The sequence below is a fragment of the Neopelma chrysocephalum genome, unplaced genomic scaffold (genome assembly GCF_003984885.1).
Source record: "Neopelma chrysocephalum unplaced genomic scaffold, ASM398488v2 Primary Assembly neopelma1_132, whole genome shotgun sequence".
Lineage (NCBI taxonomy): Eukaryota > Metazoa > Chordata > Aves > Passeriformes > Pipridae > Neopelma > Neopelma chrysocephalum.
In genome coordinates, this window is record NW_020897794.1 from 629,482 (window position 1) to 654,709 (window position 25,228).

The following is a 25,228-nucleotide window of genomic DNA, read 5'->3' on the forward strand; positions in this document are numbered from 1 at the left end:
CCCAGGTGATGTGAAATAAATCTCCAGAAACCTGCTGACATTAGAAATGTCCCCAGGTACTGCAAATCTCTGCCCCCCTTCCCCAAAAATGCAAACCCAACCCTAAACCCAACCCTAAACCCAGCCCTAAACCCAACCCTAAATATTGTGAAGAAAACAGGAGGGGAAAGAAAAAAAGCCACATTCCTGTTCTGAAAGAGTGTTTGTAGATTCCCCTTCAGCAAGGACGAAAGAAATAAAAACTCAAAACAATTCAAATATAGGTCTCTTTCAACTTTAATATTTTGTTTATGTTTGCTCCTCAAAAGTCTTTCAGTTACATAAAAATACAGTTTTAAGTATTAATCATTCCTTTAAACATTAAATAGGTGGATTTGCTTTCCCATGTGTGTTTTTAAAGCTTATATTATTGATTGATAAATATGAAAATAGTTCCCCCCCCTGTTTTTTCTCCTTTGGTGAGCTGTGGTTACTCTCACTGCCAGGATTTTCCTGAAAATGGCCATATAACTGTAGTATAAAGTCATTCCTGCAAACACTGCCTTAAAGAAAAAAAATACAAGTCTGCTAATGGGAAATCCTATTTTGGTGGGGCCAAAATTTAAAATTCTAAAAGAAGCTGTAACAACTTATAATATGAAGAAACCCCTTTCACCAATATCTTTTCTGTAAGGAATTGGGTGAGATCTGAAGGTGTCAGTTCAAATCACAATCTTCTTGGAAAAAATTGTGAGTCTTTACCACATGTGAATATTGCAGGTATGTTATTATTAAAAATTATATATATATATAAGAAATATATATATAAGAAAGAGCCATTTCTTGAGCTGTCCCATTTTATTAGGCAGATAAAAACTATAAAGGATCATCAGAGTCCCGTGCTTCAAATGCAGCCCTCCAAAGAGAGGGAGTTTCCACAGATGTGCCACTGGTCTGCGGGGATGAGCTTCCCTGTTTCTCTGTGGCACATCAGATTGGCCCTGGCATCCCAGAGAAGGGATGAATAAATAAAAGAGAAACCCAAAAGCCAGAATCAGGAGATCAGGTGAAAGGAATCCAGTATCCTGAGCTAAAATGGATTCAGATCCTCAGGAGGAAGAAGGGGTGGGGGGTTTGTGTTAGATGAAGTTTGTCACATATCCTTCCCTAGAGGGGGTGACCCAGATGTTGCTCTTTCTCTTTTTTCCTCTGCTCTGTGTTGTACCTTCAGGTAGGACAGTGTGGGATTATAGGAATGACTGCCAGGTTTGCAGTGTTGAGTGTAAACATACTCCAAACAAACCCCTTCATAGGCACTTAAGAACAGATTCCTCTTGAAGGTTCTCTGTACAGCTTGTCAAGTGTCCTTCCAGTGGTGCGTTAAAGCTACAGGTTTGCAGATAATCTGTCCTAATCCATCCTAATGTTTCCTCTAAGTGTTTTGGTTTGGTTTATTTTAAAAGTGAATCTTCGCAGCTTTATCTCACAGTTCCTTTGGATTCTGGTGGTTTAGTGCAACAGGTTTCATTTTCTGTAAGAGCAGCCCCAGTCCTTGGTTAATGCCTGGAGGAGGACAAGGCTACACTCTGTACTGAGATATGATTCACGAGTTGGTAATTAGAGAGGCTGCTTGATACAAAGAACCAACAACAGCAAGAATAAAAAAAAAAAAAGGAGGAAAAAAAAGAGCAGAACGTTGAATGAGGTGAGAAATGTTCACTGGGAAGGAGAGCTCAGGAAGTACGTAAGTGTGAGGAGCAGCACCAGGAGCTTTGCTGGGGGCAGGACGATGCTGGCGCTGGACCAGGACACCTTGCGCTGGTTCAGGGGCTGGACGGGCCGGAAATTTTCGATCATGTGAGTTGAGTTCTTCCCATCAAAGTGCAGGGCTGCAAACTGAGAGAGCTGTGGGCAGGGAAGGGGAGAATAGATCATTAAACCTTCTTTTTTCCCCTGGGAATTGCGGTGTTGCGAACCCGCGGTTTTGAGCTGTGTGGGTGCATTAAAGCTTGCAGGAAACACGGTGACAGGGGCCACTGCCAGAGGTCACCCACAGATGACTCCTGCCAGCCTTGGAAATCAGGGGCACTTCCTCCCTGTGTGAGCCAAATGCTTTGTTCACCTCAAGAACCTGGTCACCCCAGTCCTCCTGACGCACGCGGCCCCATCCTTGTCCCCCACGTCACGGTGACACAAGGTAGGAGCACCAGGATTTCTGTCTCTGCCCCAAATTTCTCACAGCACCGTGTGATGCTGAGCTGTGCCTGGCTGAGCCCTGCCCTGTGACTGAGGGACTGTGAGGAAACTGTGAGGAAACTGTGAGCAAGGAGCTAAAATGCAGGTGCTGGCCCTCAGCCAGGCCGTGCAGCCTCTGGACAATCCGTGTTTTCGAGGCACTCATGATTCAATCTCCTGTTCCTCTCTACAGGTCGAAAATGGGCTGCTTAAAGCTGATGTTGATAGGCTCAAAGTTTGGATTTGGAATTATTCTGTTCTGGTCTCCTGCCAGTGGGAGGAAAGCCATGAAATTTGGGAGTGAGCGGGTGACAGCAGTGGAAGTGGTGCTGACGAGGCGCTGAGCTGGGCAATCACCTGGGGGGTTTTCTTGGCTTTCTTTTCACATCGTCATTTCCCCTTCCTTCCCCTTTCCTGCCATTTTTCCAGGGATGATTTAATAGGGTCAATCAGCTGGCACTGGGGACTGCATTCAGGCTGATGCCAAGTGAGTGTGTGTTTGGAACAGGGCAGGGGAGCAGCTGGTCAGGCTGTGGTGCTGGGGGACTGGGCAGGCAGCCCGAGGGGCAAAGCAGACCCTGCCCTGTGACTCACCTGGGGAAGACTGAGCTCAATTGGCGTCTCAAATATTGTCCAGATGACCCCCTCGAAGCAGTCAGGGGTGGTGAGGGAGCCCTCATAGCGATAGTACCTCCCAAGCTCTTCCTTAGGTGGGAGAAGGGAACTCAGTGGCAAAGGATCCATCTGTGCTGACTGCCCTAAACAAACCACAGGGAAATGCTGCCTGTAACACTTGTGGCTGCAGGTTTTGTCCACATTTATCTTCAGCCTGATCCCCCCATGCACCTCCCACATTGCACAGCTTGTGAAACCCCCCTCACAAGTGTCTTTCTTACCTTTGTATTGAATACTCTCTAGTTCATTTAGAAGAGCTGCATAATTTTTATTTTCCTCGTCAACCTGAAATGGAAACGTTTTGATTCCGAATCGTGCATTTCTCAACCACAGGTTGCTTTGAATTTAATTGTGGCTAAACCAGGAAAGAACCACAAGGGTAAAAACCAGCAGCAAGCAGGATGTAGAAAAGGGTAGAGGAACTAAGTGCTGACAGAATGCCTGCAGAAGACAGGGAGGGTTAGGTCCTGTGTACTGCAATATTGACACAAACAGTCACTCAGCCAAATTGCTGGTAGATTTGAGATGGACAGTTAAAAATTTGACTGCCTACCTTTATAAAGAAGGCCAGCACAGCCAAACCATCCTTGTATTTCTTGGCTTCTGCTACGTTTGAAACATCCTCTCTTATGTGGACAAGGTGCAGCTGTAACACAAAAACCAAGGCTCTGGTTAGTGAGCAGTGTCCTCACTTCCATATTTCCACTCTCAGACTTCCCTAAGAGATCCAGCCAAGAGTTTTTGTGAACAGCATCTTGAAAAGCCAGAGTTCTGGAGTAAAATCCATAACCCAGCACCATTCTCACCCACCTCCATGGCGTATTTCTCCCCATCTATGCTGTGCTCTGAGCCAGGGATGTATTGCTGCACTCCTGGGCTGCTTTGCTGCAGACTTGGGACCCCCCAGTGCAAATGGAATTCTACTGCCTTGTATTTTCTTGCCAGACCTCCACCTCCAACTTTCGGGGATGCATCCAGTGTTACCTTAACTGGGGGGAAAAAAAAGGGAAATTGTTTTGAGGGCAAAAATCAGATCATGCATTGATAGGATGTGAGAGCAGAGATTCGGTTTCATCTGAAAGTTCTGGCTTGGTTTTTCATACCAAGTGTTCCAGAAATTCAACTCTGCAGATACTGAACTCTTACAAAATTATAGTTTAATTTTTTTATTTATTAATATTATTAATATTTACAAAATATATGAGTTTAATTTGGAATTAATTATAACCATTACGACCTCAGAAGTCAGAGCTTCTACCTTTCAGAAGACCCTCTATTCCTTCATTTTTTTGTCTAGGAAAACACCCTCCATCAAAGTTTTCTTGAAAGTAAATTTGATCACAGTTTATTTGGGTTTAACCATTGTTTTAATCTCCTATTACCTGCACTGTAACATTTCTTTTAGGCAGAGTTTAAAGACATTCTGTTTTAATTTAGAGTAGTGCTGCAATTTAAGCCTAAGCATCTAAGTCATTATATCTATTTAATGTGATGTTTGATTTGCTGTTAACAGCAAAACAAAATGCTCTTAGGAGATATTCTTCTAGCTAGACATCACCATCACTTCCTTGATACATTTGACATATAATTTTAAATTTTACTTATTATGATCTCTACATTAAACACAGCACTTTTCTCTGCATAGGGGAATTCTGGATTGCAGCCCCAGAGGAAAATTCTGGATTGCAGCCCCAGAGATTTCATTTGTGTTCTGAATTCCAAATGAACCTGGATGAGTCACTTAGTTCCTTTGCGTTTTTATCTGTAAATGGATGAGTCACATATCTTTGTGGGCTTTGTTTATTTAGCTTGTGGGACCTTTGGGACACTGACCCTTGCTATCTGCCCATCACCAACCACAGGGAGGGTCTAATCTCACCTGGAGCTTCTAATTGCAGTGGGAATTTAAGCAATAACTGTTCCAGTGCTCTACTCATTTAGTCCAAGAAGGAGGAAATTTTAAACCCCTAATCCTCATGCATGGCTGGGGAAGATGACAGTTCTGAGCAATCCTTATAAATATTAATTTTTGTGTAAAAGGGACTGCAAAGTGGACATTCTAGAGCACCATTCTGTAATGGCAGAGTCATTAACCCACATATCAGTGAAAAGTCACTGCCTTTTCCTTCTGCTCTGTCACAATACCAGTGTTTTAAACTAGAATCTCTGACTGTTCAAACCTCCCACCCTTCCCTTTTAAGTCAGGAGATATTTGCCACTTGCTGCTTTCTGCTTTAAGGATTTGGCAGTTCAAATAACCCATCTGAGATTTTAAGAACACCTGAAGATAATTTAAAATAAAACAGACCGCAGGTTTATTTTTAAAGCTGAAGTAATTGAACATAATTGTGTTGAAGCATCATCATTACAATTGCTCTTAGTGAAGAAAGGTGGAGGAAGTGCAACAGTTCTAAATTACTTTTCACTGATTCACTGTTTACTGAATCAATAAGTAGCTGATCAACACTCAAGTTACCTTCTGTGTGCAGAGAGAACAGGTTTAAATCTGAGAAGATTTCAGCTCATTATTTAAAGAACTAGTAGGACTCACACAACACGAGCCACTGGTGGAATGAGCATCCCAAGTTATGTTTTTCCTTCAGCAGAATTCTTTGTGCAGAAGCAAAGTTTGCAAAGGCCAAGCCCGGAAATGAAGGGTTCAGGAGCATTCAGCAGAAAATCATATGTCTCTGCCCAAAGGGTTGTCCTGAACCCCTCTACCCACCCACATCCTCATCCCAGATGCTGTTGGGGTTAGAAGTTCCCTTGGACAGCTCTGTTTGTGCACATCTATAGGAACCATTTCTGCTGAGGCGCTCAAGGGCCAAAAACTTGATAACTCCCACAAAATTCCCAGAAAGTCTTAGCTTAGAGAGTGTTCTGAAAGTTTCACTTCTGAAATATAGGGGTGATATCCTATCTGTGCTTCCTTGCTCCAGGGATACCCAGGACATGGAAGGAGTGAGTGGCTGGTTCCAAGGCAAGGCACAGATAAATCCCACAATATTTGGCAGTACTTGCCTGTATGTCCATTATTTTCCACGTTCCACTTGGAAGACCCCTTCCCATCATACCCCTCAAAAGTCAGAGGCTTGAGGCTCTTGTCATAAACGACATTTCTGGTGACAATGTTGATGGGGGACTGTCTGTCCCCTTTGCAGGCGGCGTCTGTCAGGTACCACTGGTGAGGATCTGTGGCAGGGTGAAGGAACCAAGTTTTTTTCTGTAGACAGCAAATCCCTCATAAAGCCAAACCACCCAACCAATATATTCTTGCTTGGGAAACTGGAAATATCAGGGTGATCTCCTCTGGAGCTCATTTGGAGTTATTTTGAAACAAAATCAACAGTTACCACAACCATGGGTATCTTCAAAACACCCTCCCCCAGGTATCCTGTTTAGCATTTATGTGTACATAAAGCATTAAGTGCTGAGTTGTGGGAATTTTTGCATTATTTCTCTCCAGAGCCCCTTTGCAAAACGGAATAATCACAAATGTGATTGGAAAAAAATCACTTGGTCAGCTGTACCTTCACACTCTGGCTGTTCACACTTCTGGGACCGGTAACACCAGTGGCTTCCCACTAAAGAAAAAGAAATAAAACCAGCAGATGTTCAAAATTAGGTGAATGAAAAGCTGCACAAATTGTCCCCCCTCCAAAATCAGCAGTGAAATGGATCCTCAGAGAGTGACGAATTTTTGAGAATTCCTTGGGGTAAGATGTTTCATTTCTTAGGTATCTAACCAAGGAGGGCTGGCAGAGGTGAGTGCTTCAGCTGTAGAGAAATCTTGAGTTGCTAAAGACTCCTTAGCAGGGTGAAGAGCACCATGCAGCAAGTCCAGCTGGGTTCTGATATCCCATAATTTAGAAGAGATCCTAAAACCCTGCAGTGGACAGCTCTGCCCTCTCTAGGTCTCCTCCTGGTCTTTATTGAATCAGTTCCTACCTGTTGACATTCCCCCCAGGAACAGTTCTAGCAGGAATCAGTAGGACTCTGGGTGGTTTCTAAAGAATTTGATTTTCAAACCTTGGCTTCCGCAACTTCTTGAGGCAAAAGTCCCACATTTGAATACACGTAGTGTTAAAATAAATCCCCTTTATCAGTTCTGCACTTGCCAGCCTTTCATAGACTTGTAAATTCACTTATGCAAGAGGACTTATTTCATTCTGTTCCAGGAACTATTTTAAAGGTTACTTGGTGCAATAGGGAATTTGAAGAAATGAAGGATCTCACTTCCTGGAAGACCTGAAGGATCGTTGGTGTAACAGCTGTGATCCATCCCACAGAGATGGCTGCCAATTTTTTCAGTAGAACATCTTAATTTTATTTTTTCATTGCCAGAAGAAATGCAAAGTTCAGAGGAAAAGAGCTGATTTAACTGAAGTATGTGTTGATCTAATCAGCAAAGGAGGGACTGTTTTGGTTGTCGCAGGTTCCTTCAGTGGCTTTTTATGACAGTTCTAAACTTCAAAAGGACTTGGACAGGAATAGTTCTCTTAGACCATCAAACTTTAATCCATAACAATTCAAAACCTGTTATAATCATGATTAATACTAGAGCTTCTGTTTTCTCATAATTAGTAAATTATAGACATTTTAGGAAATGGCAAATCAATTTTAAGGATCATTATGGAGAGGTCCTGTCATTAGATTGGTAATTACCAGAATTTGTAATTTATAACACACCTGCTGGAAGGCTCATAGTGGCTTTTACCACCTTTTTCTTCATATCAGTAGCAGAGCAATACATCCATCCATTAAGGATTTAAAAGTTATAAACAGAGCCTTGACATAAAACGTGGGTAACTATAACCCAGAGGGAGACTTGGACAAGCTTGTGGCAATTAATATAACCCTGAAAAAATGAGAGTTCCAGCTTTTCTTTCACAGAAACTAAATTGATGCTGAAAACCACAAATGATGTTGACTCACTTTCTAGTTTAGCAAGTGTTTAGTAACACTGAGAGGAAAAGTAAACAGCACTGTTGGTTTGTGTTGGAAGAGCCGAAGGGATTTCTGTGTTGTTGTTCCATTAATGTTTTTTAATCATCCAAAAAAATCCCTTTTGACAAGGTTTTATTTTTTGACAGTCTTCTGATCGTACACAAAACTTCACTTTCTAAACTTGCTGGTTGCATTTTTCCAGGCCTGTGTGCACCAGAGAGTGGCCTGACCTCGAGCTGAGCTCATCCCAGAGGGACACGGCAGAACAGGGAGTTCCAGGCACTGAATGTCACCAAGTGCCTTAATCGATATTCTGATCAATAAATACCCAAAGAACACCAGGTAAGGAGACCTTCACATGCTTGGTTGTGTTCCATGAGTCAATGTTTGCGTGGCTGAACCACTCCAGGCATATTTTTGGCAGCTCAGTGCTCAGCCTGGGCTTTAACAGTTCCTCACCAGCACATCAGGATTGGGATTTTCTTGGCAATTTATACATGAGTGAATCTTTAGGAGAAAGAAAGCAGGGGAATAACCTGGGCATGAGAGGACAGCCACCTGCAAAGATTTGCTCTCAAAGCCTTTGGGAGGTGAGTTGAAGCAGACAGATGAGAACTCAAGGTCAGGTGAGGAACCCTGGGCTGTTTACCCCAAACTCCTGGGTTTGCACAGGGCCTTGCACAGGGCTCAGACATCAGAGCTCTACTGTGATGCAAATTGGATTTTCCAGTCAGTGGGATTCAGAACTGGGGGTAAGTGCAGCCAGTTGGTTGGGGATAAGGTTGTGGAGCTTTTAAACCAGGGCTGTAGAACCACAAAAATCAAAGACAACCACAGGAAACAACGAGGGAAGGTAAAGGGAAGGTAAAGGTCACGGGGTCATGTTGTCAGTGGTTCTGAATCAGCACCTCTGTTCTGTGGAAATGGGTGATGGAGGCTTTTACTTCTGAGTGCACATCCCACCCTTGTCAAACAAAGCAATCACTGACTTTTTACTGCCTGAGCAGGTGCTTGGCAGGTTCTCTCAAATAAACCTGTGGGTCTCAATCACTTCTGGGTAGATTGACACTCTGAGCACCCTGAAAGGCTTTCAGCCATGGCACCAAGATGAAGGGGAGAAAGAAGATTTTAAAAATAAAATGACATTTAAAAAATCCAGCTCTCGGTGGCTACAGCTGCCTCAAATCCAGGACCCAGGAGTGTTCATCCCTTCTTCTGTGGAATCCTAACTAATAATTAGTGCCTGAGTTTTGCAAGGGTTCCAGTGAATTCCTGGTGTTTGTGAACAAAGACAGGATCTGTGTTTTCTATCAAGTCCTTATCTCATTTGTGGTTTAGAGAGGTGGATGGTATCAGTGAAGTAGAACAGGATATAAATTCAGCATTTCATAAGAAAAAGGCCCTTAAAGATGTTAAACCTTAAAGAATGACCTAATTAAACATTCCCGAATGCCTGAGCAAACAGTGAATTAATGTTTATTGTGAATTAGATACATTTTTGGTTGGCAGCAATGGAACATTGGAGAACAGGACCTTTTGTGTAGATACTGCTCAGGAGGAACCTTCCCCAGTGTCACTTACAAGGAAAATTTGCCTTTGGATTTTATCTGAGTCAGGTGTGATTCCTCCCTACGTGTGGGGACCTTGCCTGACAATAGTTCTTTTTTTCCCCTGAGCTTTAGGGCTTTATTTCTGAAGCAAGAAGGAAAGATCCTTGTCACATCCAGTCAGTTGTCTGTGGTCTTAGGCATGATTAGGCCCCAAGGTATGTTGTCTAGTCTGGTCTTAATTGTCTGAGTGGCTCCTGCCACTTCCCTTAGGAGGCTGTTCCACAGTCTATGAGCCTTCACCGTCAGGAAATGTTTCCTGTGGAATAGCTTAGATTTTCCACTTGCTTATCTGCATCCCTTCACTCCTAGAAATATCACTGAACCACCCTAAACAATTCTTTTCCCTCCCTGCTGTTTACAGTGTTCAAGTAGTTCCCTTCTAATCTGTAATTCCTGTTCTTGCTTCATCCATCCTTTGTCCCATCTCTTGGCAACTGTTGCCTTCACCTTCCCACCATTTCAACTTCCAAATCCTTCATCCCTCTTCCTCTGACCCCCCTTTCTTGCAGGGCCTGGGTACCTGTCAGATCCCACCCTGCTCTCCTCTCACCTCACTGCTCTTTCAATCAAACCTCCTCAGCTCACCCAGTTTCTTTCCTGTCCTTTATTTTGTTGCCTGGAGAAACGCAGCAGAAATTGGGTCTTTCAGTGTTTCAGTGTTTATGTTTTTCTGTTTCTTTGTTTTTATAGCTGAGGTGCTGAAATAATTACAGTGATTGAGATATATATATATAGATATATAGATAGATATAGATATAGATATATACACACCTGGACCTACAGTTACTGTATTATCAACTATATTTTGCTTTTACCTTGCGTTATGAATCCTTGATTTAAGTAGTGATGTACCACACCATAGGTGTCACATTGACTTTACAGGTTTAATTTAGAGTAGGGCTGAACTGTGCTGAAGGCCTCCTCTTCCTCCCCAGAGTTCAGGACAGTTAAATTTAGGGAGTCTCTCCTGGCAAACGAGCAATCCTACTTATCTCTGTTTCTTCCTTGTCAAACTTACAACTGGTTTCCTGACCAAAGCCGTTTTCTTGGCACCGGGAAGAGCTGGAAAACAATACAATTACGTATTGTTTTCATTTCATTGTAAACGTTTTCAATTGTTTTAGCTATCAGGCCTCGTTTGGAAGCTCGAGGCAGAAAATTCCCCCCGTGGAGAACTCCCTCTTCTGTTCAGCCGGGCAGGCGGACGGACAGACAGCGCTGCTGGCTGAGAGCCAGGCTGGGAGCAGCTGCCAAGCCGCTATTGTGTGATCTAGGAAAAGACCCTTAAGCTCTTTGGACCATGCTCAGATTGCCTGAATTCCGTAAAAATTCCTAAATCTACTTTGTCCTACTTGTTGCCTGTTTGCTGCCCTACTTGGACCCGCAGAGCCCGATCTCAGAGTCAGTGCCGTGGGACAGGTGTGTTTTTGGGGCTCAAAATGCCCTCTTAACTTGTTCACCTGCACAAAAGGCTCACTAAAACAGGTTTTGTCCCTCTGACAAAGTGGCTGAAAGTCAGGAATTTGACATTTGACGGCTATTTTTATTAACTGGATTAAATCTCTTGAAGCACAAATGACTTTTATGCCTCGAGCAGCCCTAAGTAGTGGGACAGCAAGAATATCCTGTGCTGCTCTTTAGTTCAAATCCCTTCTCCCTTTCACTGACTGACTCCTTTGTTTGTCCCTCTAGCCTCTTGTCACCCTTTCAGCCACGTCCTGGCTGACCATTCCCTGTTCTCTGGGACACAGGGATCAGTGCTCCCACTGCACTGCTCCCTTTCAGAGAGCCCAGGCTGCCCTCGGTGCCAGAGCTCTCCTTACTGCTCTATAACCCCCAGTTTTCAAATCCATCCCAAAATCTGCTGTCACCTTTGCAGCCTTTTCCATGGAAGTGGCAAAAGCTGGTTTTGCACGTGATGTATTTTTAGCTTTAGTTTGTGTTGAGCTCGTCCTAATTTTAGCTGGCTTTGTAAAACTTACTATTTTTAGGACAAAAGACAAAACAACTTAAAAGCAGTTGTTATCTGTCTTTGTAATTAGTGAGAATGCTGACCACAAGCTCAGCATGTATAGATAAGCCTATTTATACATTCTTAAGTGTTACACATCCTCAGGAAGCCCCAATCAGCCACTTTGACAGACAAAATCAGTTCCAAGTGCTTACTCCTAAATTTGTGTGTTTATCATCATCCATCGCTCTTCTCTTCACTTTTACCTGGAATTCTGGTTTTCATAATGGTGTACATCTTTATGCATGTACATCCCAAGGTATTTCAAGGGGATTTAGCCTTGAAAATGAGCTTTATTGGAGTGGTGAAACATTACAAGTCGCCACATCTGATTTGAGCACGGTGTTTATAGTTTGCACGTGTACACATAAATCACATGTACCCATAAATCACTGGCTCAGTGAGGTCTCTGTAACACACATAAACCAAAGGAAAAACCCAGAGAGTGAAGGATTCTAACTGTGCCTTATTAACATCTGCAAACTGCTTCCTTTGTGTCAGAGCCAGGAGAACGTTTTTAGCTGTGACCTGTGATACTGGGGTAGCCTCTGTCATAGATCTGTGTCCTCATAAATGTGCTGTACAGAGACAGAAGCTGATCTTTAACAAAAAAAGGAGTATCCAGGGCTAAGGTGATTTGCCTCTGTGAGGGATTTTGCCTTGCTTTGTTTCGTAAAAATCCAATTCAGATTTTTTTTGAAGTATTTTTAAAATCGAATTCCAACAAACCCCTTTGTGGCTTTACTGTCCTTTTGCAGTTTTTTTTCTGCTGAGTTTATGATGACTGATCTTCTGGCTAAAAATATAACTAAAAATCTAATAACAGGCCATTAGATATATTCTGCAACATAACAAAGCATCTCCTGCAGTGCCAAAAACAGGGGGGAAAAAAAAGCCTGTTCCTGTGGAGACAGACACTGGACTTTGCAGCATGTCCTGAACACGGTTATTTGGGCAGCTGAGAGAAAAGTGTCTCACAGCAGCACCTGTCTCTGAAAATGCTTTTCTGATTCCAATCTTCAAGATCTCAGTGTAAGAGCCAGGAGAAAACACGACTCCAGTTTTTTTAAGAGTCACAATGCCCAACTGGCAGCAGAAAAGGGATGTTCCAGTCCTTCTGCTGATATTTTTGCTGTGGGAGAAAGGAGAGTATTTATTTTTTAAGCTGGGGTCATGTCACTTGTCACTTGGGTGTGGCTGCTGTGTGGAGCTTCTGCCACACTCCTGTCCTTCCCCCAGAGCTGAAGGGCAGCAGGACAGAGCCCTGGAATCTCGGATGCTGGTGAGGGAGGAGGTGATGCAGCACATTGCAGTTCTGCATGAGGTCAGCTCCAGCCTGTTCACACAAATTGATGAGTCTGGAGTGTTCTCCTGCTCCTCAGGCTGATCCCTAAATGCAGCATTAGGAACGTGGCTGGGGCCGCTGCGTCCCTGGAAAACTGCCCATTCCTGATGTGTCACCAGGAACAGGCTGCAAGGGAGAGGACAGTGAGGAGCTGGGATGCCCTTGGATGCATCAGCTGAGTAAAAAACCTGCCTGCTCAAGAGCCTTGATGCCCATTGAGGCACCTCATATCCATGTGTTGCCTTAGGCACAGCATGGATCAAACAGAGCAGGATTCACCCTGGTGTGTGAGGGCAGGGTGGGATTCATTCCTGAGGGAGGCAGCAGAGGTGGCCTTCAAACCCTTCCATGGGTAATTCTTTGAGGGCAGGTCGGGATCTGTGATGAATGTGGATCACAGCAAGACAGCTCATATCTTTTTGCCTGATAGAACATGATTCCTCTAATTTTCTATATTTCTGCTCACATACTTTTAACTTTGAGGAACATAAAATTTTCATAACCATGCGGACACTGACGTCAGCTCTCACTCTGGGGCTTCCTCAGGGCCTTCACCTTCCAAAGATACCCGAAAGCCCCATAAACAGCACAAAAAGAGATGCTGTAACTTCTTCCCTTTCCAGTTCTAATGGTGTGGACTGCACACACATTGATGGTCACACATCCTTCCCAACCCCATGCAAACTGCTGGGAAGGGCTTCAAGGCTCTCCTGGTCTGACACAAAGTCACCCAGTTGTGCAACACAGATATATCTTGATGTCACACCTGGCGGGCTGCAGAAATGTGAGAAATCCCATATTTGACTCTCATACTGTCTCAGAACTGCTTTTTGGGATCCTGCCAGTGACACCCAGTGCTGTTCTCTGCCTGCTGGGCTTGGTTCTCTGTCCCCCAAAATCTCAGTGCACCCCCAGCATCCTGACAAACATGAACACACACAGGGCAGCTGCCCATGATGACAATCCTCAGACAAACCTTTGCATCTGTTTTGGCAGCCTGAAAGTTGCCAGGGAGGAAGAGAAGAAAGCCCAAAGCATAAAGACCCTTCCTTGAGATCAGAAGCCTGTCTGCACTGAGATAGTTGAGCAGCCACTTTGGGATAATGTCAATAATAGCTTGTCAGCTATATTGACTCATGTGCTGGGTTAGAGTGGTGGAGAGAGGGAAATTCAGGCAATCCATACCTCCTAAAGCACCTATGGATCACTGCCTAAAGCAGCTATGACTTACTGCCTTTTCTCTCTGTTCCAGGTCTTACACTGCACTTATTGTTATTATTCTTCTTTCTTAATCAACTGAAAATGCAGCTTTTCATCCCAGAGTGCACCAGCATCCCAACTTTGCCAGCCCTCAAACGGATTTGGGATGCAACCATCAATGTGTGTGCAGTCCACACCACTAGAACTGGAAAGGGAAGAAGTTACAGCATCTCTTTTTGTGTTGTTCACGGGGCTTTTGGGTATCTTTTGAAGGTGAATGGCCCTGAGGAAGCCCCAGAGTGAGAGCTGACGTCAATGTCCGCATGGTTATGTAAATTTTATGTTCCTCAAAGTTAAAAGTATGTGAGCAGAAATATAGAAAATTAGAGGAATCATGTTCTATCAGGCAACGATCTGTTGGAGCAGCAGAGCATGGACTGTGGGAGATTGTCTCCTCATGGCTGAGCCCTGCTCTGTGATAAAGCAAAAGGTTAAAATGTGCTGGGGTTCATTCCATTCCTCTTAAAGAAAATTATTTTCAGTGACACCTGGAGCTTGCTCTAACCCCACCTGAAAGCTGCTGGATGGATGGATATTCCTGCTCTCTGAATGGTCCTGGAGTGAATCCACTGTTAATAAAACCTCTCTTAAATATTGGGAATGTTCCTGCTGGAATTTGCAGACCTTTGGCCTCTCTTCTGCCCAACAGCAGCACCAGATCCCTGGACTCTCAAAGGAATCAAACCAGCCACCTGAGGTGCATCAGTGCAGCTGATAAAGGAATATACTGAGACCTGTATAAGTCAGTGGATGAGAGGCTGGACAGAGCCTTGAGAGGGTTTCTCTTCCAGGTGAGGTGAGTGCACCTTTGTGCCCCAGTTTCCCTCTTGTAGAATGGGGATAACGAACTTTCCTTCCTTAACAAAACCCTGGAAGGGCTATTAGTAGTAATTTTAAAAGCCAGGTGCTTTGATATTAAGACAGGTCAAGGCTGAAAGCAATTTGAAAGATTAGCAATCAGTCATTTGAGTGTTTAAGTGTGGGGAGTGATGAACTGCCCAGATTAGAACAGCTCAGGTGGAGGTGGGTTAAATGAGCTGGTCAGGGGATCTCACTCAAGCTGGTTCTGAAAAGAGGCAAGATGGAAAGGAAATGCTTGATTTTTTTTAAAAAAGATACCTTCTGAGTATAACAAGAAGTAATTTTTTCTCAGAAGTTGAGGTTTCTTGAAATGTGCAGCCTTTAACTTAGCATAATGTATCCTGTGAAGCTTCCACTTCAGGAGAAGTTTGGAAAAGAAGGTGGAGGGGATAGCAGGTTCCTTTTGTGCTAAGTTTGGCTCTACACTTGGGGAAAATAGTGAAATTAATCAGGATTAGGGCAAAAAACCACCCACAAAATGTTATATGCATCCCCTATATTAGTTCCATCTGCTAAAGCACTAATTATTAACACTAATCTAATAAAGTCACAAAGGTTTTCTAGATAGTCATTCAAGTCTCCATAATACATCCCTTAATAGAGCAGCAAATTTAGCAAAGTGTTAATCAGTCAGTGATCAATAGCAGGCAAACACTCATTGTAGACTTTGGAAAAGCAAAGGCTCTTTGTGTTTGTGTTTACCTGTACCAGGGGTGGAAACCTCTGGAGAGAGCACAGAACACCCAGAAAATAGGGACTAAAGGAGAGGGAAGGTATCGGGACTCTCAGGTAAGAGCCTGGAAAAGGCAAGTTCCTGAGTCCTGGAGAATTGATTAAGGACAGAGAAGTAAAATCAGGGAAAGCCCCTGAGTTTCCCCAGTGCTCAGACTGGGCTCCTTAAGGCACTTTGTGCACTTCTGTTACCTGAAGTCTCTGAACTTTGATCTGCTTTAAAACCATCTCCCTTTAGCTCCCTTAGTGCTTCCCCCTGACACCTCTGATAACACCAGAGCTCTCTTTCCCTCACTGCACTCTGGTCTAGTTTAGTGCAAACAATAGACCCTTCTTTGCTTTGAAGAGCTGCAGGGTTTAATTTTGAGGCTGTGTGCCTGTGTGTGCATAGGAAAGGGGATTTATTCAATGTTGCAGGGTCGCTGATTAAATAGATTAAAAATGCCTTCTGCATCTTTCAATCCTAATTATAGATGGCTGTTTAATCGAGCCATGGTAAGTGCTCAGTGTACTTATGGTGCCCAGGGAGCAAAAATAGATGGGGCTGCTGGGCTGATGCAGCAAAGACATATTGTCCACTCACTCTCAGCAAAATTTCACCTTATATCATAAACAATAGGAGTGGAAAACTAAAACAAGCTGTTTGCTTTAAGTTTTAAGGAGTTTTACAGGTAAAGAAATTATGTTTTGATATAAATGCACATGTATAATTAACTGTAAGGATCAAGTCAAACCTCATTGATTTTCCTTGGAAGAGGAAGGCAGATAGAATCTCTAAAGGTGAAAAAAATAACCCAACCCAACCCAAAAGCACTCATTCATTCATGAGAAAAGCCTATACTTGATATTTTACCCCAAATAATAAAACGCAGAGAAATAAATAAATCATTGTTCATTTACCATATGGAAGAATCAGAGAGCCTGTGCTGTGTGTCCTGACACTCAGAAACGAATCAGGAATCAGAGTAACCTTAACAAGGGGTTAGAAAGAGCAGGCAAGGACTTACCTACTGCCTCTGTCTGGAGAATGTGCAGAGAGAACAGAGCAAGGACCAGCAATTCCATCCTCTGTTTTAAACAGGCTCAGTGTTGGAACCAGAATTGATTAGACTCCTCAGGATGTGATCATATTTCTGCTCTCAGTTTTATACTGGAGTAAGTACTCCAGGACAGACCTGAAAGCCATAGCAGGAAGGTGAACTCCTCCCCTTTGTAATTTCTCCAGATTTACCCCGCTCCTGATTTGCCTGAATTTATTCATTCTCCCAAATGAATGGCAAAGGGAATGAGGCTCTTTGGCACTGAGCCTGTAGTGAATAACTGAGACTTTGCAACCTGTGCATGTTCAGTGACCTCTTGCTGAAATGCTACGTTTTTATTTCGTGGTAGTTTTTTTCCTGACAGCCCCCAGGACGTTTGATTAATATGTGGGTTAAGGTTGGTGTTTTCTTAAAAAAAACCCTATGAAACAAAGTCCCAACTGCCCCCATCCCTACCCCACAACCCTGCAAACAGCTCCTCAGGATTGCAGTAGATTAGAGGGACCGGAAAATGGGAATTCTGTGTGCAGTGACAGGAAATGTTTATTAGGTGACATGCAACACCTTACTTACGTGATTAAGGAATGGCACTTTTTTTAATAATCCTTTTTCTTAACTTTCTGCTTCTGCTACTATAGTATAATATATACAGACTTTTTTTCTGCCCCCTTTCTTATCTGATTTTTTTAATTCCATGTGCCTGATTCAGTGGCAGCTCAGACTGTTCGTTCAACAAACAGAAAAGCGACACAACCACTTTTTGCTCTGTTATAGACACTGTGTCACCTTTTAATTTGGGTTTGGATTTTGATACAGCCGAGGAAAACAAATGAGGGAGTGAAACAACTCCTTCCCCTTCCCCAGATGCTTCTCTGTCCACGCAGGGTTGGGTGGGAGAAGAGCAGGATGCCCGACCCGGAGCTTCTCCCTGAAGGGGTGGATGGAGCGAAGCGATGCTGTGCCAGCAGATCTGAGCATGCAGAGTCATCCAGCGAGGGCTGAATCAAAACACCAGGAGCCAAGAAAGTGCTTTTTGCCTTCCCCAAGAGCTGCAGCTCCCAGGGCAAGGCTGTGCAATCAGCAGAAGGGTCGCACGGGCTCGGGACCTGCAATAACACCGGCACAGCTGACTCACGAGCAGCTCTTTTATTCATAAAAAAAATAGCTATAAATAACCCCCCAACAATGAAGAGCTGCTGGGGAGTGTTTTTCCATCCTGCTCTAGGCAGTTAGAGCCTGCACAGAGGATGATTTGCCTAGCACATGGTGATAAGATAAATAGTTGCTGCAGTGACAAGAACAATAAGGGAATTAGTGGCATTTTTTCGCTTCCGAGCAGCGCGGTCCCGGCGGAGCTCCGGGAGCAAGGTGCGTTCTGAGCACGTAGGGCAGGGAGGGGTCAGGTGCTGTCAGCCCTCAAGGGCATCCACGAGACACTTCACTCCTGGGGATGGTCCTCAGTGGCGACCCGAAACGACACTCTCATGGATTTTTTTCACTCTTGCTGTTAATTCTCTGAGAGCTAAAAGCCCGCTAGAAACTCTCTGTTCAGGACTGAAAATAGGGTTAGAAACTTTGATCTTAAAAATCAGGATTCTTGGTTTGCTTCTTTTTTTTCCCTTTCTTTTTCCTTTTTTTTTCCCTTTCTTTTTCCTTTTTTTTTTCCTTTTTTTTTCCCCCCAAGCCTTTCAGCCTATCACTCTTACAGTGATAATAAATTGCACTGCAGTCATATCAACCAAGCTTTTATTTGTGCTAGAAAGTGAAGGCACACTCAGGGAAAGACATTCCCTCTCCTTATAGAGCCTGTAATCGAAATAAGCAGGGCAGACATCATGTGATCTCCTTATTTTTTTCTAAAGAAACTCACCTGGCAGGTGCTTGGTTATCAGTTCTCCATGGCAGCGCTGCACCTTGGGATAATTTGGAAAGGAATTTCTCTGTGGGTGGGTTTTGGACATTGAACCTAAAGACATGTGAGGATCTTGGTCAGAGAAGGTGAGACTCAAAGTTAAGCAGGGAGGTGACAGCAGATCACTGAACTCCAGGCTGGTTTTTCCTGGCAGAATTATTGTGGTTGTGTTCATAGCTACAGGGGAGGTGGGAACACCAAAACCAGTGAAAACTGCATTTATTTTGTTGCCTCGAGAGCCACAGCAACAAAGGTTTTGGAGATGTTCCCCTAGCCTGGTTTCTGGAATGTGTGAGGTCTGACATCATCCTGCTGCTCCCAAGGGAAGTTTAGGGGGGGGTGTGGTGGTTCATGAGGCTTTCACGAGTCTGAGCCACAGGATCCCACCAAAGTGCTGAGGGGCGGGAGGCCAGAGCTGTCCCCAGCATTCCACATCCCAGCAGAAGGGATGAGGGCTGGCAGGGGCTGAATCCGTGCCACAAAGGCATCAGAGACCCAAAGCCCAGGCTGTGGCTCAGCTCTTTGGGCTGGAGGCTGAGCTGGTGCTCTTAGAAGGAAGATCTAAGGGTTGTGAGGGTCAGACTGGCCCGGGGCCAAATCCTGGTCACAAATGACCCAGGAGGAATCGCCCCTGCCATGGGAGAGGGAAGCACTTCCAAGAGACTTCAAACCCAGATGAGTTTCGTGATTGGGAACCCCACCCTGTGTGTGAGAAAACATATTGAGTGCTCTTCATTTACTTGTGTGTTGCCATTTTATTCTTTACAGTTCCCTCACCACTGAACAGGAAATCTGGGATTTCACAGCTCTTGGTGAATCACAGTCATTAGGCCTTCATCTTCCACGAGGAACGTGGGCTGGCTCTGATCCTCCCCGAGTCTGCTCCGCTGGGAACAAGCACAAGGTCGTTTCCATGGAATACTCAGGAGCAGGGATAAGATGTTTCCTGGCTTCTTCACGTCTTAAGTTATCAGTGGAAGGCTTTGCCTGCCATACACCTGGTTTTAGGTATTTATTCCTGTTTGTTTCCTTTTAGACAGGACAATGCAAGTTCCCAAAAGGTGCAAATACCAGTTGTGGCATCTCAGAGAGACGTTCTGGCTCTGGATAAAGGGGCAAAGGGTCTGGTGTGGGGAGTTATCCTTGCAACAAACCAACCTTGCCAATATTTTGTGGCTTGTTGGTAACCTGCTGCTGAACAGCACTCAGAGACTTCAAGCCTGATGATTTTCTTTGCTTCATGTGCCTGGTGAGGGCCGTGGAAAAAGAGCTGGGACATTGGGTAACTCCAAACCCGTGAGGCAAAAACTCCTCAAAGAGAGAGGGTGGGGGAGGACCAGAGCTCTCTGTTTTCCAAACATCTCAGAAAAATCTTGGAAGGAGATCACACATCCCATTTGTGCCTTCCTCTCCAGAAAGGAAGACTTTAATCTGCATAAATTGAAACATAAACTGGATAAATAGGCTCCTTCTTTGTATTACTCCCCTTCGTGACTGTTTCTTCTTTGCAGGTCCCGTGATGGCCACTGAGAGAGTGAGCAGGTGGATATTCTGGTCACTCTGAAGGTCATGGCAGTGAACCCTGGATCCATGGAGTGACTCTGCCTCCATGCTCAGCTGAGCTGGGTGGCACTGGCCATTTTTTGGCTCAGGTAAGGTCTTGTCTGTTGTGAAAGTGCAGAGCTGGAGTGTCAGGAACGAGGAGGAATTGACTGTGAGTTCAGGGAGAATGTGACAGGGAAGAAACCAGGACAGTGGATTCCCTCATCCTCCCAGTGCCTGGTTTTTCCTGTGTGTATAATGTGTGTCCATGGCCTTGCAGGTGACACCAAACCACCTGCAGCTCCCCTTCTGCTCCCTGTGCTGTGGGATTCTTGTTTTCATCATGTGGATGCAGCTTTTTCTCCTGTAGTTTCAGACATAACTTGGTTCCTCAAAGTGCTCTCAGCACAAAGGTTGCTCTGCATCACACCAAGATAAGGGTGTCTGTTGTCCAAGGGTTACTGAGCAGAGCTGGGACTCGGCTCCTGGACCAAATTTCCTGTTTTAAGATTAACTTGGGAATGTCCCAGCTGGGGCCTGTTGTCCTGAGCCCTTGAGAATCCCTGAGAGCTGCAGTTGTGGGCAGTTCTGAGACTGTGAACTCAGGGGAGTGAAGGTGCATTTTCCACAACAGCCACTTGAACCATCATTAAAACTTCCACCTGAAGCTTCTCATGTCTCTTCTCCATCTCTTCAATGTGTTCAGTGGTTATTTTCTTCTCCACAGGCACAATCATCAGGTAATTATTATTGATCTTGGAGATTCTCTACAAAATAAGGCCATTTCTTAACACATGACGTATCAAAATAACACCATTCTGATAAAGAAATGTAAAACCAATCACAGAACTAAAAGAAAAACAATTCTAGAACTAAAAAACATTGTAGAAGGCGAGGTCTAGATAATTATAAATCAAAGGCTGCCAACAGCATGGTACAGCCAGTGTTTGAGGTGTCAGCCCGAGATACTGGAGATTAGATTGGGTTCTCTGAACTTCTGAGGGATCTTAAACAAATAATGTGATTGCTCTTTTCCCGTTTATGGGATGTAGATAACAGTCTTTCCTTGCAGACGTAGAGTGAGGTAAATACAAGGAAAATCACACAGTTCCTGGAATATGGGAGGAGAAAAATGCCCTTGAACCGAGGCTGTGATGTGCAGAGGTTTGGATGTGTAGCAGCTCCGTCTCTGAGTTTTCAACTCAAAGTAGTTTTCATCTGGTTTTGAGAGCTCCAGCTGCATCCCAGAGGGTTGGAATGCACAAACCTGGGGGTTTCTGTATGTTAAAGCCCACTAAAAAAAGCAGTTTCCACACTAATATTGTCTCCCTTAATCTAGCAACATTATGCTAATTTTTATGTAATTCTATTAGGGAAATAAGATTACAAAGCTTTTGTGAAGAGCTGTTTATACTACTTGATATTATTTTAATTACATTCCGATCTCATTTCGTTTAGTGCTCAGTGCTCGAATGCCAAATTTTCAAATTAGAGCAATGTCAAGTAGCATTTTCAGGAATATCTGCAGCATTTCAGATTATTGAAAGGATTTGCTGACTCGAGGTGTTGGCACTGATGAGGTGACAGAAATAGTGGAGCCCTTGTTCAGCAGCAACCTCACACCAGAGGTGTGGCTGACAGGGAGGGTTCCAGGATGCACAAAGGATGGTTTATCTGGGACACTGGGAGAAGGATATTTTATAGGATCTTAAGGCATCCACAGGCTTGATCCATCATTTTGCAGCCCTTTATTTCTATACAATCATCCTTTGCATTTCTATGTGACCACCTAAAATACTTAAAGTATTTCTAGTACATAATTATTGTGTACTAATTGCACACCAACCTGAATACACTTTCATACATTTCAATAGGAAAAAAGAAGCCCTAGAATTTTCCTTTTCGAGCTCCACATTTTAGCCTGAATTTCTGATGTTGTAAATTTGGCAGAGCTATCAGAGCTCACGGATTTCCTGCTCTAGAGCTGGAATTGCTGCTGCAATGATCAGATGTCAGTGCTGAATGTGGAAAGCCCATGAACTCAGCTGAGCTGCTTGGCAGCATCACAGTATAAAATTGTTACTAATGGAAATTAATTTTTTGCTAGGATAACAGTGAGAAATGAATTAAATCAGAATAAATTCGGACATAACATGGCTTTACCTGGGTAATTGTACTGCTCACCTGAACTGCTCTGCTGGTTAAAATCTCCCTGTTCCCACTGAACCTTGTATTTTGTTCCAGCAGTGCCCTCTGCTGAGAGCACGGAATGTGTGTCCCAAAGGCTTTTTTCTCCAAGGCTCAAATATTTTAAATCCAGTTCTCAAAAATCATTTGCCTTTACAAAGATAGAGAAAGAAAAGATATAATGATATTGGTGTTGGTTTATTAATGTGCAAGTCACACGTTAAATAAACACAAAATATCCTATAATGAGCATGAGGAGTGATGTCTGCTGTTGTTTAGCTACATTCTCATCCAGGAATTAAGGTGGAAAAAAGGCATTTTCCTAACTGTTTAGGCAGGAGCTGGGGGCCAGGTTGGTGACACAACACTGATGTTCTTATTTCAGCTCCATCAGCCACACACTCTCCCCTCCAAACCCACAAAATTCTGCTCTCCGTTTCCCGGCTCTCTAATCCTTTATCATCTACTTTATTGGTGAGTTAAAGCTGAATTCACATTAATTCCATTTTAGACTATCCTTAGAGAATTTTAAACTACTGCTGTGATCATTCATCCTCTCAAGATCTGGCCAGATTTCGCTGCTGGCAGAGGTTGTTTTCAGCAGCTCATCCGTGTAGCAACAAATATGTTTTCCAGTTTGGGCTGTCCTAGCAACTAAACGGCAATTGACGATGCCCTGAGGTGGTAACCCAAATATTTAACACCACACGTGGTTAAAGTTTAATCCACTGTCATGATGATGATGATGTGGCAACAGAAGCTGCACGTCAGGACCCATTCCCCACCTGCAGAACAAGGTGGCAGCAGCTCTCGTGTGGTGTGGTCTCTCACGGAGTATGGGATGAGTAAAGCCGACCTGGTTGAGGGCTGAAAGAAGGATTTTCCACCATGAATGGATTCCCAAACTGCTCTGCTAACTACACGAACATCTGGAGTCATTCTTTGGTGCTTGCCCTGGGCATCCCCCAGCTGACCATCAACGTGGCGTCCGTGCTCTTCAACTGCACCGTCATCCTCACCCGCCTGGCCACCAAGGACCTGCACAAGCCCATCTCCATCCTCTTCTGCAATTTGGCCGTTTCTGACCTCTTCACCAGCTTCTCTGGCTTTTGGATTTCCACGCTGTTCATCACCAACCCCGACATCACCATCTTTGGGTCCGAGGACATGCTCGCCCCTTACGCCTTGTACACCACGTCCATTTTATCCACCATCTACAACCTGGTGAGCATCGGGGTCGAGCGGTACCTGGCTGTGGCCAAGAGCATGAGGACGAGATTCAGGGTTGCCAGAAACCACTCCATAGGCGTGGTTTTCACCAACTGGGTCCTTGCTTTCTTCCTGGGCTGCTTGCCACTGATGGGGTGGAACTGCCTGCACAGGGAAGAGAGCGTCTCGGTCCTCTACAGCCCGTTCTGCGTCAACTACCTCTTCTTCATCGCCGTCCCCAACTTCGTGGTGGCCTTCATCATACCCCTGTTCACCTACCTCAGGATCATCATCATCCTGAGGAGGAGGAAGCTGAGGATGAAGGCGTGTGGGCAAGCCACCGGCACCTACAAATCGGCTGAGACCCAGGTGGCCAGGACCAGCATCTTCATCTGGCTGCTGGCGCTGATCTCCTACGCCCCGTTCTTCGCCGGGGTCATTTTCGACGCCACCAACCACCGGTGCCACGTCGACCTCTACCCGGGCGTCTACATCTTCAGGAACTGCACGGCCATGCTGATCACCATCAACTGCCTGGGCAACCCCCTCATCTACACCCTCAAGCTCAAAACCCTGGGGGCCAAGCTCAAGGCTCTCAAGTGCCTCTCCACCAACCGCGTCCGAGCCTGTGCCATCGAGCACATCTAGGCAGGGCTGCCCCTGCTGCGGCACCCACGGTGTGCCAGACCTGCCCAGCGGAGCCGGGGAGAGCTCTGCCATCACTCCACATCCAGGGGGATTCAAAAAACGCGTGGATGTGGCACTTGGGGGGCACGGTTTAGTGGTGGGATGATGGTTGGGCTTGGTCTTTAGAGGTCTTTTCCGACTTTGATTCCTGTGATTCCATTCCTGAGGCCCGGGTGCTTCAGCACCCAGCAAGGGGGAGGTGTTGGGGTGCAGAAACCAGCACGGGCAGCCCTGAACAGGGGGCTGGGCTCTGTGTCTCCCCTCAGCAGCGAGGAGCTGTGCTGCCTGGCTCTCCCTGGAGAAGAGGCTCAGTGTGTGCCCCTGGTCTGTGTTGCCTCCAGCTGGGAGCAGGGGAGCTGTTTTCCTCGGGGATAAAAATAACTCCATTAGCCCTGTTTACTTTGTGCTGCTGCTGCGCTCGCTTCGCTGCCCAGGCTCCCGTCCCTGTTGTGTGGTTTGTATGGCTTTGAAGGCAGTTAAACGGCTGGAAAATTCTCAGCAGTCTGGGGGAAATTGTCATTTTACTTTCTCATTTACACTCAGTCAAATTGTCTCTTTGACTGTTGGATGAATCTTTATTAACAGGGCACTCAGCCCTGTTTTCCTGGGGTAATTTTTAACGGCAGTGTGTAGCTGGATTACATGTTTTTGTGAGACATTTGTGGCTACATCTTTCATATTTCTGCTTATAGAGGCACACTCGAGTCCATGGCTTGTGAAATTTGGGCTGTTCCAGGTGACAACCTTGGCTGGATCCTTCAGGATTAGAACTGAAGTCGAGTTGCCTGTACAAAACAAAATAAAAACGTCAAGACCAAGTATTTTGTAAAAAGAAAAGGTCTTACTCCCTCTCTCTCAAAAAAAAAATTGGCTCCTGAATATTTATTTAGTAGATATTGTTTCATCAGATCCTAGTGGAGGTGGATGTTTATTCTTAGTTACACAGGGATATGTTCTAGAAGAATCTCAGAGTTCAAATTTCTGATCTCTTGCCTG

General features: G+C 44.6%; 2 protein-coding genes across 6 annotated transcripts; one reads left to right on the top strand and one right to left on the bottom strand.

Moving 5' to 3' along the window:
* Positions 1-260: 260 nt before the first annotated feature.
* CA4 (carbonic anhydrase 4) lies at positions 261-16,831 on the bottom strand. Its single transcript, XM_027698826.1, has 8 exons — positions 16,663-16,831; positions 6,420-6,473; positions 5,911-6,081; positions 3,700-3,878; positions 3,443-3,535; positions 3,111-3,174; positions 2,809-2,972; positions 261-1,884 (listed from the first exon to the last, which is right to left on the bottom strand). Exons 1-8 carry the CDS (start codon positions 16,718-16,720, stop codon positions 1,696-1,698), a joined length of 972 nt encoding a protein of 323 aa, XP_027554627.1. The 5' UTR covers positions 16,721-16,831; the 3' UTR covers positions 261-1,695.
* LOC113975121 (lysophosphatidic acid receptor 3-like) lies at positions 1,875-25,049 on the top strand. 5 transcript variants are annotated; one of them, XM_027698828.1, is made up of 6 exons: positions 1,875-2,176; positions 8,039-8,178; positions 14,055-14,858; positions 17,560-18,063; positions 19,376-19,615; positions 20,119-25,049. In XM_027698828.1, the coding sequence occupies exon 6, from the start codon at positions 23,225-23,227 to the stop codon at positions 24,191-24,193; it is 969 nt and encodes a 322-aa protein (XP_027554629.1). In that variant the 5' UTR covers positions 1,875-2,176; positions 8,039-8,178; positions 14,055-14,858; positions 17,560-18,063; positions 19,376-19,615; positions 20,119-23,224; the 3' UTR covers positions 24,194-25,049. The 5 variants fall into 5 exon arrangements, with proteins under 5 accessions (XP_027554629.1, XP_027554628.1, XP_027554631.1 ...); XM_027698827.1 differs by lacking the exon at positions 17,560-18,063 and having other exon boundaries at positions 14,712-14,858; XM_027698830.1 differs by lacking the exons at positions 1,875-2,176; positions 8,039-8,178; positions 14,055-14,858 and having other exon boundaries at positions 17,280-18,063.
* Positions 25,050-25,228: the final 179 nt, after the last annotated feature.

Coding starts and splice junctions, on each gene's coding strand:
- CA4 (XM_027698826.1), bottom strand. CDS start 16,720: ATGGAATTGCTGGTCCTTGCTCTGTTCTCTCTGCACATTCTCCAGACA. Junction 6,082..6,419: donor TGAACAGCCAGAGTGTGAAG/GTACAGCTGACC, acceptor ACCCTGCCACAG/ATCCTCACCAGTGGTACCTG. Junction 2,973..3,110: donor AGAGAGTATTCAATACAAAG/GTAAGAAAGACA, acceptor TGGTTTGTTTAG/GGCAGTCAGCACAGATGGAT.
- LOC113975121 (XM_027698828.1), top strand. CDS start 23,225: ATGAATGGATTCCCAAACTGCTCTGCTAACTACACGAACATCTGGAGT.